General features: G+C 34.6%; 1 protein-coding gene across 2 annotated transcripts in view; it reads right to left on the reverse strand.

Moving 5' to 3' along the window:
- Positions 1-20,677, reverse strand: part of Gpat4 (Glycerol-3-phosphate acyltransferase 4) — a 142,266-nt gene that overhangs the window by 14,827 nt on the left and 106,762 nt on the right. For both annotated transcript variants that reach the window (XM_081763902.1, XM_081763905.1), the window contains exons 6-7: positions 5,815-5,930; positions 1,606-1,747 (exon numbers count right to left, since the gene is read on the reverse strand). In XM_081763902.1, the coding sequence (XP_081620028.1) occupies positions 1,606-1,747; positions 5,815-5,930 (258 nt within the window). The remainder of the gene's footprint in view (positions 1-1,605; positions 1,748-5,814; positions 5,931-20,677) is intronic.

Consider the following 20,677-nt stretch of genomic DNA (forward strand, 5'->3'; position numbering starts at 1 on the left):
TCGAATCCGTCTGGAGAGGTGAATTGCGCTATGTGACAACGTCGCAGATAATGAACTACAGCGTAGATCTACCAATCCATCAAATAGTTACATCGATTCTTTCCAAATGGAAATTCAAGTTTATAGACGTTGATGTTAGCCCTATCTGTTAGCGTAACAATCGATGTAACTGCTTGATGGATTCGTAGAGCAATGCTAATGGTTCCGAGTTAATCTACAACGTCGCCACATAGTGAAATTTTTGATTCCTCAAAGCGGCTAAAAGAAGGTCCCGGGGGATATATCATCATACAGTATTTTCGCTTTATTTTGTCCCATTGATTAGCGTTGTTAGTGGGCGCCATTTTCAGAATACCCAATGTATATCAGGTAGACGTGCGAATGGTATGTAAAACATTCTCAGAAAATTACTTTTTACATTAAAGCTATGGTCTTGAAACCAGTTGTAAATGAAACAAAATGTATGTATATATTGTTAAGAGAGTTGTATGTTATATAAGCAAGAAGTGTGAGAGGAATCAATATGCTAATCATTATTATGTGTCCCTGTAAAAGGTCTGTTTATTATTTAGCCGTTCTTGTTAGTTGAACTGAATACGCAAAACATGGTGAATGGTTTGCCAAAAATTAATTAGCCACACACATTGGAAATAATCTTTTATATGTAGTAATAATTTGAGATATAAATTCCTTGTAGTGGAATTCGTGTGATATGAAAAGTCAAAAAATGCATATGGCACATATAAGTGAGGCGTTCCGGGTGAATTTTGTTTTATTTACCCAAAGTAATAATAACTAATTGATGATTGTTGTCATAAAATATGTGTCCGAAAATGCTGCGTTTAACTGCTGGTGGCGAAGACTTAAAAAGTAGCAGTAAAAAATAGGCCACATCTGATGTAACAAACCATCTATTTCGTCTTGTTTTTAGTAGATGCTCAAAAGTGCAAGTACAACATGTACACAAGCCTAACACAATCGGCGCATAGGTGCCCATTACCTTTTTAGAAAATTCATATACGCCTCAAATGTTATAGTTTGCTTATTGAGGTTTAGGGCTCCCTTTCAGCACCGAAGCTATGAAGCACGGAACCATAGTTTAAAGGGGAATCCGCGCTATCGTAATACGTTTAATTTCCTCACTCGGAATCGAACCCGAGACCTTGTTGATCAAAGGCGCGAGCACTAGCTACTACGCGGACTAGAGCTGGGCATGTCGAACCTCTCCAGCTGCAGTAGCGAGTCTGGAGACGCTTAGAGTTAATTGAAGTATCGTATATTGTGTTACTGTACCCCCACAAAAAATCCAAACATGACAGGCCCGCTGTTGCGGCTAGGGAAGTTCGAGACATACTTGGAATATGTACGCGCATTCATGCGCTGATGGTGTGAGAATTGTGTTCGTGTTCCTAGTCGTTCTTCTGAGCATCTATTGTAAAAACTGGAAGAAATAAAACGGTGCCGGATCAACATTCTATGACAATAAATTTTTATTTTGTTTCCCTCTATCATCCCTTACAATTTGCCCAGATGTTTTTTCGAACACTCAACATGTTGAATATAATAAAAATGTATCATTTTAATATTAACTTAAATCTAACCTACCTTAATTGCCACTGGATAAATAACACCCCCTACTTCGAAACTTCCTTTTTTGAATTGCATGACTGATGTATTATTAATGCAGGTTCCTTCTGGGAATATGAGTATTGGAGGCTTGTTAGGATCCTCAACGTGCTCTCGTAACCTTTGAAAAAGCAAAGTATAACCATTAAGAAAATTTGAAGCACAAACCGTATGCATTTAACACTGGATAGCACAGTGATCAAGAAAATATCAAAGTATGTGCTGAGCTTAAGAGTTAACACTGTAAAATACAGCAGTAAGTCGCTGAAGAAACTGAGTAGAAAATAATGTCCTACCAATTCTGATTTCTCATATTTTTTTTCTCAGTCAATCGTATACGTACAAACTTCATTTTAAATGTTGAAAGTTTGAATCTCTCCGAGCTTCTGAGCGGAAAACAAATACCCACATATCGATTCCTCAATAATCTTGATAGATTCAATTTAACTGTATCTCCTTTCCTCTTCTCTATATTCCGATTATGACCTGTTAGTACCTTCGTTTACTGTCGTTAATGCGTGTGCAATCTAAACAATAATTCATTTTGATATTTACTTACAATAAACGGTACATAATTACATAGAGAACAGCATTTTGAAAAAACGAGCTTCCCAAAGAGAATGAAGTACAAAGAGAATAAACGAGACACACTCAAAGCGTCAGCTGAATAATCAGTAGTTTTAAACTTTTCTCACTCTATTCTCCGACGACGAGAAATGTAACATTAAAACAATGTTCATCTTTATTCTTCTTAATTCATTTTAGAACTATAGTACTATGTATCCTGTAAATAATCTAAATCCTCTTTATTTGATAATCTATAGCTAAAGGAACCTCCACTGGTTTATCACCGCAGAAACAAAACTATTAGGTATATATCCAGCACCTAGCCTACCAGTCTGGATTGTCATTACATATATTCATAATGTTATCCTCCCACTTTCTTTTTGGTTCTCTCAAAAGGTACCTTTCTCCTAGGTTTCCCGATTCTATACCCCGAGAATATTATCCATGCAAGCGGCGTGTCCCATCCACCCGCGACATCTTGAATTTATTATTTGTGTGATATTTGTTAAGATAAAGTTCTGATTTGTGTGGCGTTCTAAATCACTAGTTTATTAAACTCTTTTCGAACCAAATATTATTCTCAAAGTTTCGTTTTCACTAACTATCTATTTGTTTTTCAGCAACTAACTATTACCTTCATACAATTTATATCATATCATATCCAAACAATATATGAATCGGGTGTTCAGAAGTCCGGGGCTACAGACCAACTCCGTTATGAGTACAGACACAAACAAACAAATAAAAAAGTTGTTGGGTAATTTTCAATCTAAAATGGTAGAATTTTTCCAATTGCACCACCATTTGGACTCCACAGTGGTACGTTGGGCGTCTTATATAACTGGAAAAGCAATCGTTTTCAGTTCTGTAGGCTGTTCGAAGAACACGAAAAAATGACACGGGGAATGTGCACATTGTTTTGTGAAAGAACGCAGAACACCTCGAATCCGTTTCTGAGGGCCCACAGAAACGCTCTGCTGAACTAAAAATATTGCTTTTCCACTTAACATAGGGTGCCTTCACAGTGTGGCTGGTGAGATTGGAAAAAACCCACAATTTTAGATTGAAAACCACCTATTTCCAACAAGTTCCCGTTTCTTCTAACTTTACTCATAACGAAGTTGGCCTATAGCCCCGAACTTTTGATACACCCTGTATATTATAAATTAATCGATATCAGTCACGAAGATTAAAGGATTTGTGTAGAGGAGTAACATTAATTTCCCCACTATTAATCTACTTTATATTTCATTCTTGACCTCGTTTTTATTTATTAATACCGGTACTACACCTAATTATTTAAATGTATTTACCTCCTCCCTATCACTATTACTGATTACGATGTTTACGTTTGCTACCCGGCATTTCGGTAGCATTTACATTCTACTTGAGACGTGATTATTTACACGCTGCCAGATAGATATTTGCGTTTTCCCACACTGACTTCGTAAGTTTTCTTTCAAACCTCTATCGTTCGCGTACTCAGGAAGCTGGTTCAATTCATTTAACAGAAGTCCTCTCTTGCCATCTTTAATTTTCTTAATCATGTACTCTAAAGCAACGTTAAAAAGTAAATGGGGATAAGAAGTCCCTGTCCTCGTGATTCGGAACAACAAAAATCTCGAGAAAGTCAAACGGATTCCTTCCTATCAGCACCTTACTTCTTGTTTTCGTTAAGATACGTCTCCGACAACCTTGGATTTTCCAGGGAAATTTGAATTATTTTAAGACATCACACATTATCAAAATAATGGAAACATTTAAAGAAAATGCAACTTCTTGAATAATACGGTGTGGGATCACCATTCGCCGACAGAACAGCTCTGAGCTGTCGAAGAATGAAAGCATATAATCATAAATGGCTTCCAGAGAGCTGTAGTACTCTTCATGCAATGCGACACTCAGTCTCACCAGTAAGGATTGAAAAGCATATCTGCTCCGGAGGCTCAGCTCCAGAACTGACCATTGGCTTTCGATAATGCTCAGATTTGGGTATTTGGCGGGTCAAATGGTGTTCGTCCCGACGTTCATGAAACCATGCTTCAGCAGCTCCAGCACACAGCACATGGTCATCTTGGAAAATCGTGTAATTGGCTGGAAAGCGCATTTGGACGATAGGATGCACAGTACCCTCAAATGTCACAATCACAAGATACGCACGGAATACAGAAATTGCGGTCCACAGTTTCACAAAGCAGCCACTATATCTCACGGTAGGGAGAAGACAGTTCCGGAATATACAGTTTCTTGGATGTTTGCCATACGTAAACCTTGCTTACTGTTGGAAACAACGATGGCCGACTCATCGGACCATACTACTAATTTTCTATCATCGCCGGTCCATTTCGCATGTTCTCGGCATCATTCCGCCTGCTCGAAAGCGTTGTTGGCGATAAGTTGTTTGGAAATTGCCACCCAACCGCAGACGTTCAGATTACTCAACTCGCATTATACTATGATCGTCGCAAGAAGCTTTTCCAAATGTTGATTGACGTTTGCTGCATTCGCTCTACAGTCTTTGCTGTTAATCCTCTTCACTGTTTGAGTTCCCTGTCAGTAAAATTTCTCTTTCGCCCACTATTCCTCTCTGACAATTTTAGTTTGTCATAAGTTTTGTAGACCGTCATCACCATGAACACTGCTTCTCGCAACATACCTAACATAGTATCTACCTTCCGAGAAGTTCCCGTACTCCTACGTTTGAGTATCTCGGACAGCAATGTCAGTGTAATTTTAGGTTACTTCTTTAGTACATACAGTTGAGTAATTACATATACGATCTATGCACCTAGTGGATTTGTATGTGCTCCATCGTGCTGTACACAGGTGTACGAGTCTCCTCACGCGTCTTCTTACGTCCACTATGCAGCCTGTCTAACACGTTCTGATGCAAACGCACATTTCTATCAACCAATCAGGGTGTTTTACGAGATAGGTCCTTGCCAAAGCGATCTCTGATCACAGTCCTTACCTGTATCATTGTTTGCTGTATGTGTAGTTATTCGAGTACACACTCTCATGCCATTAACCGTTGTTGAACTATGTAACGGTAACCATTCATATCAGATGGCTTCACAACTGAAATGCCTCACGTCACCTTAACGCAGGGATACCAGACAGTGTTGTTGGTGACCATGAAACCAATATTATCAACAGCACAACTAAAATTTCACTTACATTGTTTTCTGTGATATTCAAACCTTGGGGGTACGGGAACTTCTACGGTACCCTGTACACTTATGCTAAATCACTGCGCATCCACAATTTGGCTTCTTTGAAACGCATACTCATTCTCATTTCTAAATCACACATACTTAGTGTTACCATATCACAAATCTTACGTGTTACAAAACGATATATGTTTGCATTATTTTGATAATTTGTACATGGAAACGATATTACCGTATAACAATATGGATGCTCAGAAAAAGATTATTTATATTGAAACAACTCATTTCGCGAACTTTCACATAATATACAAAAACAAGTTCTTCAAAATTTCGAAAACCGTCGGAATGCTTCAAGGAACAGGATTTTAAGATCTTTTCTTCTGTATATTGTAAAAATTTTAGGCGAGTTAATTTTTATTTGAGTACATTACTACATGGCATGTTTACTTACCTTTTCGTTACAGCTTCTCTGTCTTTCACCTCAGATCTTTCAAACCAAATATGTGATGACGCTCTTGCAAGTGCTCTCTGAATGATTCCCAAAAATCCTCCATGTCGTTGTCCAATCTAAATCATAGCCACAGTGTTAAAATACATTAAGAAAAACGAAGCATTTAAACCAACTATATGAAATATTTTGATTCTTTTTTCTTGAATGTAAATATATTTTACAAATTATACAATACATGCATACAATCTTCCATAATATTACGTATTACGTTGAGAAATTCTCTAATTTTTCTCTACAGAGTGTAATGGAAATATTAAAGGTACAGTCATGTCCAAAATTATTGGTGCATGTCTATAAATGCCTACTGTCTATTGCTGCAAGAATATAATTTGATACCGACTTCGCCCGGTGTTCCTTATGTTAGTATATGAATAACCGGCAACAACATGTATTTGGTGAATTTCATGTCAAAAGAGCAGTAAATAATAATATAACAAACAAACAAACAAACAAAAACTTTCTTGTCCGTTTAGCAACATTTTGTTTTATTCATTCTAATTTTCGTATTTATAATTCTTATCCTATGAAATTTACCACAAATATACATTTCCTGATTATACACATAGTAGCAGTATTAAAAGTAACCTGCGAAAACATTATCAAATTGTATTCCCATAACAAGGATTATAAACATGCGACAATCATTTTGGACATGACTGTACATTAGCTTACTTTCAAAAAACTGTATTCGGTAAGAACCAGTACAATCCTTACAGGAATCATCATCTTTTTTTCCAAGGAAAGTAACCTATGCTATTGTAAAGCTTCTTAATAAACTAAATTGCCTAACAGTTTTAGAGGAAATTGCTCGAGAAAACTCATTTTCAAGAATACACCACTCTTTTCATGATTTTAAGAAAAATTGCTTATAACCGGTTTCGAAAAAAATAAATTCAACTATTACCTGCTTGTGAATATTTTTAAGAAACGTAACCTGTGTTTCTTAAGAATAATTATTTATAAAATATGAACAAAATCGCCTAAGTCGTTTTAGAAAAAAGTGTTCTGATAAAAATTTGTCCTTCCACGAGTACACTACCACTTATGGATTTGTCATAAGAAATTAATTATGTCATATTACAAGATTAACGAAATATTGATTATTTTTCTCAGAATTTTTGAATGTGTGTGTGATTGAAAAAAATATTGATTTTTCAGAGTCATTGAGGAAGACAGCAGAGATTACTGAAACAATTTAGTCGCAATTGAAATACATTTGGACGCAGCAAGTTGTTACTTTTTTTCTAATTATATACATATGCACCAAATCATATCCTTAAATACGTAAAGTTTTGAAGTGTTTCAGCCCTTTATAGTACGGGCCCTAGCCATAGGTCCCGTAGGAATGGCATGTCTGACAGCTGTTCTCTCTGGATCAGCTACCTACCACCAAAAAGAAGTGAAAAAAACTTGGGTAGACATTCTGAATTCCGGGCAGATTTTTCTAGGACGTCATCAATATGGCCGCCGATTTTCCGCTTACCAAATTTAAAATTTCATAACTTCCGTACTCTTCAAAATGAAAGCTTCATTCTTCTTTTACTTGACAGAGAATATATTGGGCTTTTATTGTAATTATAAAAGTTTGCCTTCTATTGCCGCCATTTTTGAATATGGCTGCTCAAACTAGAGAAATGATAATTTTCACATTATTTTTTTTAACTTTTATGGAAAATAACTTGAAACGGCTATGTTTAAGAAAAAAATATCCTGAAACAAACGTTATGGAGCATTTTAATAGCTTTCAAACGCGACCAAAATCATTGATGTATCTCAATTAATAACGGAGATATTAAATTTTATATTACGTTAAGTGTAAAATTTTCTTCAGTAAGTTCGAACTATTAAAATTGTATCCATAGATGTCGGCGACGTGAACTTTCGGTGCCAGAGCTGAAAATGCCGAGAAGTAAGGTTGGATAGTTTAGGTTGAGGATAGCTTTAAACGACTAAGCCTCAAAACTCTAAAATCAAAATTAAGTTGGATTAGATATGCTTAAAATACTAATAATTTCGAACCTCTTTAAATGCCTTTTCACCTTAGAATTTCGGTTATAATTCATAGTAATAATAATAATAATAATAATAATAATAATAATAATAATAATAATAATAATACACAACACTGGGCTCCGAAACATAGCGTACCCATAACTTATTCAGTAGTCTGACATAACTATCATTATTTTCTTTAAAATAACACAATATTTAGCATAAACTAATCACTTTACATTCTTTCAGGTCTATATTAATATTGTTGCTACTAGAGTTAGAAATTTCTTTTGATATTTACGAAGTACCATTTCCACTTTCAGGATGATGGCGAGAGGCGCAATTTATGTTTAAATTCACTGTTCTACAAAAAAATAAAAAAAGATCTATTTCTGGGTAACAAATAGAACTTTTCACTCCTGAAAGTTTCTATTTGTTACTTTCTGAAGATTCTAAAAGAATTTTCACTCCTGAATTCAAATCTGATTTTAGTTTTTCTGCATCAGGGATAGTTTTGGAGTAATCAGCACGTAATGTTTATGTTTGTAAAGCATTACTATATATTGTTGACACTATATATTACATAGAATTGTAGGCATGCGAAACAGCTGTTGACCGTACATAATGATTTACTTTTTTCTTTTGTACTGAGTGTCTTTTGTCTCTAATGATACACCAGCAATAGTCTGCCAGCATGGTGGGCATCCACTTCCCTTCATAGCGTTTTTCAATGGTGGATATATCTTTATGAAATCTTTCTCCGTGTTCATCGGAAATGTCACAGCAATTACTGGGGAAGTAATCCAGATGTGAATCCATGATATGCACCTTCAAGGACATTTTGCACCCTAAATCCTGATAAGCTGCAAGCATTTCATCCACCATCTCCTTGTGTTTAGGGTCCAGTCTTCTCCCAAGGAAGTTTTGGGTTACTTTCGTAAAACTCATCCATGCGCGCTTTTCTTTCTCTGTAAGACATGCCTCTTATCTTTCTGCAGACCTACAAATACGCCCTCTCTTATTTTTGCAGCTGACAGTCGAGGAAATTTGTCAGCAAGATATGCAAAAGCTTGCCCATTGGGATCCATTGCCTTCACAAGCTGTTTAGTAAGTAAGTTTTATATGTAAGGGTGGAACAAGAATATTTCTAGGATCTACAAGACTGTCCCGTTGCACATTCTTTTCACCAACTGTCCAATTGCGTTTAGGCCACTCCTTTTTCACATAGTGGGAAGTTCTTTCCAGACTATCCCATTCACACAAAAAGCATGCAAGCCTTTCGTGTAGCCTTGTTGCATCCCTAATAATAATGCTATTACCTTGAAGTCACAACACAACTTCCACTTATGTTCACTGTACTTAATTAAGGTCAATATCTTTCTGAAAATTTCATAACTCTCTTTGGTAAAAGTGGCATATGCAACTGGGATTGAAGGTAGTTTATTCCCGATATGCAGCAATACACCTGTTAAGCTATTCTTCGAAGCATTTAAAAATAATCTCCATTCACCAGGTTCGTATGTTATGTGCAAGGCTGTCATTAATCCATGAACATCATTGCAGTGTGTCACGGAACTATCACTGGCAAAATAAGACACAAAAGCATGTTTTCTGTTCCTGAAGGTTATGTTGGTTGTTTCGTGGAGAAGGTTATATTCCTGTAACATGGAGCCTAACAATTCTGCTTTCTGTTTACTGAGTCCTAAGTCTCACACTAAATCATTTAAATCATCCTGCTGTAATACACGTGGCGTGGGCGTACTCGTGCCTTGATACGCGGATCCCTTCTTTTTTCCAGAGAAGATGTAAGTTCTGTAGTGCTACTTTCTTCACTATCACTCATCTCTTCTATATCTGTGGGCCTTGAAGGAACTGGTAAAGCTTCAGAATGTAACACAAGTCGTCTTGCTGACGGCAGATCCGGATAAACAATATGTTTCTTTGATTTGCTGTTCGTGAATCCCTGAATTTTGGTTAAGCAGAAATAACAGTCTGTCAAATGGTCCCTTGGTTCCCTCCAAACCATCGGTATAGCAAATAATGAAACATTTTTTCTTTGCCACCACTTAATTAATTTACAATAACATGTAGCACAACACATATTAGGTGACCACTTCTTATCAAAATCATCAGCTCCGACGCCAAAGTACTGCTTATATGCTCTCTTGATGATGGGTGTGATTTTCTTCTTGTTCCTCACGAAGGTGAACTCGCCACAAACATAACAGAAGTTGTTGGCTGCGTGCTTACAACCACGAGTGCGAGGCATTTTTTACTTCACTTAAACACAAACAAAATGAATCCACAGCATTCAGTTTACATACAGTAAGTAGTACTAACGCCCGATAAAAAAAACAGATTCACACGCTCAGTTTAACTCACAAACTACTCCCAACATCACATTGCAAGAACAAAACACTGTAGGGCAAGTTTTGCCAACCTCTGAAAAATGAAAGCTGTCAATGTTGCAAGGTTTTACTTTCCAAATTCCCTTTTGTCACCATATACTGTGTTTGGCATGTATATGAATATATGTAGTACATGAATGCTTGAATTACTCGTAAACTATCCCTGACGGATCAAATCGGATGTCTCATTTGAACTTCCATGTCACATTCCTTTCATAGTACAAAATTTCATTTCAGAAATACAACCCTTGTAAAACAGTGTATTTATTCAGTTAATATACATATATATACCAATAATTCTATTTTTCTTAGTTTCGAGCTATATGAAATATTTAACTTGTAAAAATCAGAAACATCTCTACCATGGCATCAAAATCATATCAATCTCAATCATTAGTTGGAATTAAATTGGCAGCAGAAAGAATAAAAGCTCATGAAACTTCCATATTGACATTAATAAATGCATTATTGTCCACGAGCTACGAAAGAAAAAACATGTGTGCCAGTTCTTGTAAAAATATTCTTCATATTGCTGAAATAAGGAAAGATATAGTTTATCAAAGAATGTCTGCAGGAATTCTGCAACCAGGAATAGAGTTTATTTATCATTGCACTAATACATGTTAGAAACAGTACACTTTAAAAAGACACTGCTGAAGTTAGATTAAAGCTTAATTGGAGAAGAAGGAAAAGATGATGATGATGGACTTGATAATATTGAACAGGAAAAGAAAAAAATTCGATCAGATATCACATCTCGAAAGCCATTCAAAATAAATTGTGTAGTGTGTGATTGTAAGAAACGGCGATATCAAAGAAAAATATCGTATTTGTGAAAGTTCCAGAGATTCAGTATTTCTTGAAGGAACTTTCTGTGTGAAAAATGATGTACATGCTTGAAAGATGAAACATCTGTTGAGACTTGGAAGATGAAACATCTGTTTTTGGAGCTGCCTGTTCTATAACAAGATATGCCTTGAAACTTACATTATAAAGTACAGAAGAAAGCATAAGGAGAATGAAAATAAAGAAAAGTCAGTACAGGTAATCAACAAAGAAGAAATGTTGCAAGATGTTTTTCCATTAATTCAAGATATTTTAGATAAAGGTAAAAGTTGACACTATCTGAAATACGTGACTACATAAACCAAAAAGGAGAAATAAAGATAACAAACAAGGAAATCAAACTTTATCTGCTAAAAATTTTTGAATCTGATATACAATTTGTAATCCGGTCAGAAAAAATGAGTTTATTTTTATTTATTCTTGCAAGCTTAGTATTGATCAGTTAGCTGAAACGTACGAAACACAAGTGAGCGAAAGATGCAGAAGTATTGATTCGTGAGTCGATTTTAAATTGTGAATTTTGTTTGGATCATAGCATTGGTAATTCTGAAGCTTTTAAACAATTCTGGACATTAATAATCTATGCTCTTGGATAGAGTTTCACAAAATGTATTACATTTACCAAACAATATAAAAATTGAGTCAGAACAGTACTTAGAACTATCGGATGAGGAGCTTATGGAGAATATTGAAGAGGCTGATTTGAGAATCATCCTTCATATTTTTCATGATGCGAAAGAAGGTTTTGTGCTAGTAATTGAAGCATCAAGTGTTTTGGTACAGGTACAAATATAGATGTTTTGGTACTGCCTCGCCATTTTCTTCAAGATTTCAAGCTTGTAGGTTTAAAGAAACTGTGCCTTAGAAATCTTCACAATAAATTTTACTCATTTACATTTTATCAGATAAATTAGGAGAACTTAATGGTGTTATTATTGCAACACATTTTCTAACAAATTCAGATGTTACAAGTAAAATTTGAACTAAATTATCTGCCTTAATAGCACAAGCAGCATGATTCTTAACAGATTTTGGACGGCATGTGCCAGCAAATGATCAAGCTTTTCAAGCAGCAGAAGAGTATCTGGTACAAGGTTTCAAGTGCGGTAGTCACTCATCAAATTTCAATGATCTGAGAGAAGAGATTATGACTCAGTCTACGGCACCAAATCATCTTCTGCTATCACCAACAAATTCTTCTATACAGGGTCGTCAGTTTTATGGTATACGCTTGTTCCTTAGTGTTTCATCAAAGTATCACGCTGTTCCCAGAAGAATAAGTATGGATTCTAAATGAGGACGATCAATTGGTACTCGATCCTCAACTAAAACTAATTCCTGAAGATATTATTGTTACCTGTAACTGCAAACAAAAATGCACTACAAAGAGGTATCGGTGTCATTCGGAAGTTTGCTTTTGCGTATTGTTCTCCAACTACAATAATTTTTCGAAAAATATATCCAAGATCATAGATTATTGATTGATATGTAATTCCTGCTGGTGTATTGTTTAGCAAATGTAATACATCTTGAAGATCATAGATTATTGATGTCCAAAATTGTTTAAAAGCTTCAGAATTACAATTCCATGATTCAAACAAAATTCACAATTTAAAGTAGACTCACGAATCAATACTCCTGCATCTCTTGCTCACTTGTGTTTCGTACGTTTCAGCTAACTGATCAATACTTAGCTTGGAAGAATAAACAAAACTAGATTAATTTTTTCTGACCGGATTACAAATTGTATATCAGGTCCAAACATTTTTAGCAGATAAAGTTTGATTTCCTTGTTTGTTACCTTTATTTCTCCTTTCTGGTTTATGTAGTCACGTATTTCAGATAGTGTCAACCTCTACCTTTATCTAGAATATCTTTAATTAATGGAAAAACATCTTGCAACATTTCTTCTTTGTTGATTACCTGTACTGACTTTTCTTTATTTTCTGTCACGTCAAGACTAAGAGGTTAGCTAGTTACCTAAGGACTGTTGTATATAGAAGCTTTCATGTACAGTAATGATCTGCGAACTATGGCAGAATTAGCGGAGTAGATAGCGTAATAATCGTTCAAAAGTGGAAAGAAGTACCAAAATTGGTAGAGGAGTTATTTTAGGGTTACTCAATTAAAAAATAGTAATTCTTTCATGATACTTCTAATTACGGCCCTCTCCCTATTGTACAGTTCTGTCAAACATTTAATGCGATACTTTAGTTCCAATGCAATGGCATTTGCCAAAAGTTTGCCGTCATTAAGTCTGTGGGCACACTATTCAACCTGTCGCTAAGATGCATTGTCATTACTTGCCTTAATTCGGAAACAGGTTCTTTTTTCACACAGACAGCAGCATTCAGACGCTCGGTTTTCACAACTAGTTGTTCGGAGCTTTCGATTTTCTTCTCGCTTAGCACTTTCTGCCAAACTTTTTCTCTTTCTTGCTAGATCGAGTTTAGTGTTGTTAAACATAAGGCGGCAACTCTGATGGTATTTGGCATTGTTCCTTCTTAATGTTTCTTCTATACCTCCACCCTCATCGTCTCGTAGGGTTCATAATAGGTAGGCCATTTAAAGCATGGAAGAGAGGAACGTTGGTCGCAATCATCTTGTAACCGTCATTTTGATTTGTATAACGGGTTTGAGATGATTTTAGATCTTCTTTCTTCTCCCTTTGGCACAAACAGCACTTGGTCCAGTCAGTTAGAAACTGACGTTGCCCTTGCAGTAGACCTTCCATCTCAAAAAACTATGTCTCGAGGGAGTAACTTAACATTTTATGCAAGTACATGAGTATTCTGTCACTAGCTGGTGTTAATATGTTGAAAATAATAATAATAATAATAATAATAATAATAATAATAATAATAATAACTGCATATCTACAGCGAGTAAAAATACTCAATTCAACGATACTACATTCATTTGAAATAATGTAACAGCAACATAAATGAAGAAATTATAATTAAAGAGTAACTAATATGTTTTTTTTTTTTTTTTTTAAATGGCAGCTCCTGCAATCTAGCGAGTATTCAACGAAGTACCCAGCACACACACCTTCTCATCATATTTTTTTCGAAAACAAGCTGCGTAGAAGAGGGGGATTCTTACATAAAACAGGACAATACTCCTTTTATGTCCCCCTTTCATATTCCTAAATGTTCGTAGTTATAGTGCTGAAAGAGCAATATCAGCAGCCAAAACGTGGCGGAAACTCTCGATGAGATCTTAAATCTTTGATTTTCTTTTTTTTCTTTTTTTTTCTCTTTCTTTCTTTCTTCAGACATGAACTGAATTTGGTATTTTCACAGACCGGATACGATATTTAAAAAGAACAGAAATCTTCTAAATAGAAAAAAATATGTGATACAGGAAGTCTTCTTCGATGCATGGAATGGACCCATCTTAGAAAACGTAATGTATGTATATATATATATATATATATATATATATATATATATATATATATATATATATATATATATATATATATATATATATATATATAAGCATATATTGCTGAGAGTGTAGTATTTTTTATAATAATTTAGGGGATTAATAAGTGCTCTATGGCTGAAATATCCGCCATTTTGAAACAATGACCGCCTACTTTTAAAACTTCCTTCCATGTTTATGAATTCCACATCTGTACTACAAAGAACAGTATTCGATACGAAAATCTATGTAATCAGTTTAATGTATTAATTCTGCTATATAATAAGTGTTTATGTCTAGAATATCGGCCATCTTGAAAACATTGAGACCATTTTGAATATGAACTTCTGCAATTGTGAATTTGACTTCAACATTGGTAAAAGCGGAGCATTCGATCGAATATCTTTGAAATCAGTCAGTATATTAATTCTGTTACACAATAATATTTTGTTCCGAGCTTGATATATCCGCCATATTGGAAAATGGTCGCCATTTTGAAATTTCAAGTGGCTAACGTTATTTTTACACTGAGTAACCCTTAAACAATATCCATACCAATTTTGGTGCTTGTTTCCAGTTTTGAACGATTATTCTGAAATATGCAATTATTTGCCCCACTAAATATTGATGATGATGCTCTAAATTACAAATAAGGAGTAGTTCAATACACATTTTACGCTTCTACGAAATGCTCTGTTGCTCTTATTTGGTAACATCCAAGTATAAAGCCCAGGTTCATTCTACTCTAAGTAAACCAACTATATATAATGTCATGTATCATACAATATATATCACAAAATCATTTATATGGTGACAACACCTTCACTACCAAACCGGAAACAAATGTGAAATCACAGTACTTGCGATGTCTCAACGTGGAAAATCCATGTTACATTATGAGTATTTTTATTTTGTCAAATGTTCTGCTTTACCTCTTCACACACATGAATATATAACAAAATGCGAAAAAATGCGCTCTCTGTGTAGCTCATATTTTATAGAAAATTGCATTGCTGCATGCAATGGTGTTCACAAGCTTACACAGCGTACATGTTGAAATGATTTCGAAACCAGTTTTCGTTATTCTTACGTTTAGGTATCTTATTTCATCCATATTTTGTTGTCATTATCTACTAGCCTCACATCAATTCTCTTTGAAACTGTAATCCGTTTATCTTTCGAGATTTTTTTTCTTTCTTCAAGACTCATTGTGATTTTACAATACAATACATTTACAGTTCTTTTTTAGGATTTCGTAGCCCCAGAACTGATTCAAGTACACTACAAATGCACGTTCCTTTAATCCCCCCCCCACACAGTCCTTTTCCCCCCCTTTGTTTTGTATCAAAACCTAACATTTTGATCCACTATCTAACATTTGATTTCACAATGACTATTTTCATTCTTCTGTAAAATTCCACCAAATGAATCTATTTTTCTTCTATAACAGCTTTGTGTATATTATATATATATATATATATATATATATATAAAAGAGGATCTATTTTCAAAGTTTATCAATCCTCTGTCATGTTTAATATAAGCCACCACAAATTATCATATACTTGCCCCTTGCTGAAATAAACCCTCAACGTCTAGTTTTGGAACATTCAAGCTTTTTAAAAATCAGTGCAACAAACAGTATATATTCATATTTCATGTTGACTTACGTTGTTCTCCCAAGTTTAAAGTTATTTTGGTAGTAATTTAACGCGGTTTTATTTTCGAGGGTACCCCTTACTGTCTTAAATAAAATTCGTATACAGGACGAAGTTATGGCATATTGATTTGCTATGCTCTATATTCATTTTTTATTTGCCTATTGAAGTTTTCTTTTTTGGTGTACCAGTCGAGGAGTCTCAATTATACTTGAAATTTGTTTCAAAATTGCAATCTACAATAACAAGATCAAGTTTTTCCCTCCTCTATTTCTTCGATCAAGAATTTCTGTGTATTATTCCAAGCATTACAATTAATCTCAACTACATTGGTGATACACCACGTGATGACTGTTCACTTCTGGCTTGTAGGCTATGAACCTCTTCTCCGAGAATCAAACACGAAATCACATACATCACAAGAGAACTCTTGGCTAGAGGAAAGCTCCTTTACTGTAATTAACAGAAACAAACTTGTACAATGACGTCTAAATAATTACATAGATAGATCAATACGTCTGTCAAGATATCAAATAATAAAAGATTAGTTAATTTTAAAGTGTCTACAATCTTTATATTTTACAATTTTAGCATAGTTAATCGGAATTCCAACATTTCACTAATAATTTTCTGAATTTAATTAGAAATCGTCTATAATGAAAATTCTTTAACATGCGAGAGAGAAATTTTGTGCTCACGACAATTAAAAAAAAAGTGAAATTACACTCAAGCCCACATGATATCACAAGTTATTTAAAATAAAAGTACAAAAGCAATGCTCTATCCATGTCTATCTCACACGTAATACTAAGAGCAACCAGTCTACAAACATCATCAATTCATCTGTTTGCATGACAACTTTAAAGATTTAGGACTTAGATTTCTGGGCTTTCGGCATCAAAGGCCATTTAACTCTTCACGGTTTTGAGGGATGACGCCCCTCGGCGAGCACACAACCCGGGGATAGGGAAGGAAGAAAGGAAGCGGTCTGGGAGCTATAAGTTACGCCGGGAATCGAATCCGGGACCGCTCGCACCGAAGGCGAGAACGTTAGCGCATGACAACTTTAAATAGTATACTAATACAACAGGGATACGAATCTGCAGTAAGTCTATATGTAATATGACATCTAGCACACGAATCCAAGACTTCCTAGTATCCGGCTCGCAACTATCCGGCCGAGTTTTCTTTTATCGTAATTAAATAAGGAAGGCAAGGCGTTGCATTGGTAACAGTGGCAAGGCATTTTAAGTGAGAGTCTGCTACGATCCTCCTACGTGTCATGTGCAAAATACAAGTTGTGACAGGAAAAGAGCAGTGTCGTTCGTCAGTGTGTAACAGGCCTCAATACAGTACGCTTGCCACTGTTCCTGATTATAACTGAACAGTACGTATAATACTGTATTTGTAAATTGTTCTTGGGGTATGCTTGATGATTTTGTAAGTGTACTAGAATGAAGATTTGAAAATGAGTGATAAATGACAAAAGTTGTTGTGGCTATGGGGGAGAAATTATGCAAAGAAATTAGTTCATAGAACTCCGGCCTGCCCTTCTGCTACATTAGGCCGAATACTCCGGAGTCTACTGTACTCACTGGTATGTTTTAACGAAGCAGTACATTTTTAAATGATGAAATAATATTCTCACTAATTTATTGCTGTTATATACGTGTTCATACAAGTATAACGCTCCTTATGTTTCTATGTTCGTTAACCATTAAAAAAAAAGATTTCAATAGATAAAAATTGGCATAAGTGTTTATCATAATTCTTGAATAACTATGCCTACTAACTCGGTATTTTTGTAAACTATAAAGTGAATTAATCACATAAAACTCTTTTATTATATAATTTACGGTCAAGTACTTTTATCTTCAAGAACGTACGGAAGAATTTAGCTATCTCTCTTGTATCCTCAATGACCCGGATGATTGTCAGTGAAGAACAACAACTTATGGCTTAGCTTGAATATTCTAGAAAATATTAACACAATTTTAAGTAAATGTGTAATTGAAGCTGCCGAAGTACACAGTAACCTTCATGAACAAGGCTATTTCTAGTGATCAATACATAAAAAGGCGTTAATATCTTCCGCATTCATCGGATAAGTAGCACTATAAACAAAATGTTGTATAGTAAGAATAGTAGAAACAAAATATAGCCTTGGTTGCGCCCACAGAATTTTACACCTCGATGAAGAAATTGTGGAAAGCTGTGAAGATATGGAATAATAATACGAAGAAATAAATCGCGATATAAAAAATTGAAGGAAAAAATGGAAAAATTACTTTCTGGTACCTAGGTAATATTGTTAAAGAAGTTATGACCTGTGAACATGAAATAAAAGTACAAGAAAAGAATGATTAAAAGGAACATTAAAAAAAAAGCATATTTTATGTATCCCTGAACAAAGAATTAAGCAAGATTCTTCAGTGCTTTATATTAAGTACAGTGGTAGACAAAACTAAAAAATACGGAAAGTTTTTTTCTTTTTTTATGAGAGAGTAATGAAACAAGGAAGATGATTCTCTCATTCAGCAGTGGTTTGAGAAAAGCTATAAATAATTAGGTATCTTCCTTAAAATTATTATGATCTGGTATGATTTCTGCCTGGTCTAAGCAGTAACACTGATCGAAATCAGGAATTCACAAATGTTTTAGTGCTTCACATAAACACAAAGAAAGGAATATTTTACAAACAGAACAAACATAAAAAAGCAACAAATATTGTGCTTAAACAATGCGTAGAATTTTAAATCTAAAAAAGTAGGAAAGCAAAAAGCAAGCAACACTTATTATCATTATTATGTAGAAAGTTAAAACAATATTTTACAACTACTGCAAGCAATGTGTAACACCATCTATCTACTAAAACACTAGGTTAGGATTATTTTTGATACACTAACATTAAAAGCAACTGAAGCTTAGCAGCAGAGCTTGAATTTGCCATCGTGCTTCACAAAAATCGGAAAAATTGCATTAAACAACAGGTTTAGAAGTATTGCCAACAATACACACACATAGTGTATTTACACATATATAATTTACATCGTAGTTTCAACAGATAAAAGGTCCTACAAATATATTTCGTATATACTGCGCAGCACAATTTACACGCAAGGAATAATTAAAAAACAAGCAAGCTCGTAAAGCTGTTACTACGTGGTCCCAAAGCGAATAGCACTACGTCTATACAGCATGTTCTAAATCGAATATATTTCAAAGCAAATCAAGATAGGCCTCTTTGAAAGAATTTCTTCTTCCACAACATGGAAGACTTCCAATGACCGGTACGTACCGAATATTATCCAGTGAACTCTATTTTCCTGCGAATGTTGAAAGAAATTTCCTACATTAAATAAGCCTAATTATATGCATCTTGAACGAAATCGTATGTGGTTTTATACAGCTATCAGCTTTGAATACAAGCATATGTAAAATTCTGAAAAAGATGCGCATTATATAAAGACGGAATGTGTATCAAGCGAAATATTTAAAGTCACTCATCGTCGTTTTACCAAGACAAATATTGAATCTTTAAATAAAATAAAACTAGTTTCAGAAATTAATTTAGCTTGAGTAAAAGGTAAAACTGATAAATATTATTCCTCATATTATGTATTTGAAAAAACAAGATTGTGTGTATTCATCACAGTAATATTTACGAAGAAATAATTATCTGAGAAAGATATAATACGAAGAATATGGCAACAAGACCGAAAGTTGTAATCGATGAAAATCTTATTCAATTTAATCCTGAATCGAAGTACATACTGTACTTGTAATACAAAAAATAACTGAATTTGTATCTTGTGAATTTGTCGTCCAAAGGTAGATTTATTTGTTTAATTTAACCTTCATGAAGACTCTCAAAAAGACAAATCCCACGGGAATCCAATCTGAAGTCAGCGGCATCCAAAAACAAAAACAAATGTTAAATTGGAATAGTCGAAAGCCAGCTAGTTACTGGTCACGGCGACAGTACTTGTGGTTCAATACAACATTATTAGTAGTACTGGGAAAAGTATTTTGCTGCTGCGACACCTGACGGAATAACAAGATAATTCAATAAACTATATCTAGTTAAAGGATCCTTAAGAACAAAATCCACTTTTATTATTATTATTATTATTATTATTATCAATTAGACTTCATATTTAACCGGAAAATTGAGCATCGTAGGTCTTTAAGTCTACCTTTGGATAATTTAAAATTGGGAGACTTGTGGAGGACAGCATATTGTCCCCTCACCGTTGGTCCTACTTTTCTTGAACGAAATACTGCTTTTCTTTCAGAAAACTCAACTGTATTCACGATGGTGGATAAGCGTCACACTGCAAATATCATCTGTTTTTTTTCTTTAATGGTCACCCTTTTGGATGTTGACCGGCATTACTTGACTTCAGTAATGTCAAGGGAACCGGTAAATTAGTGTTGCTAAGGGAATTGGCTGTTTTAATCCAGAGGTCT

This window comes from Thermobia domestica, chromosome 1, assembly GCF_964235325.1.
Source record: "Thermobia domestica chromosome 1, izTheDome1.hap1.1, whole genome shotgun sequence".
Lineage (NCBI taxonomy): Eukaryota > Metazoa > Arthropoda > Insecta > Zygentoma > Lepismatidae > Thermobia > Thermobia domestica.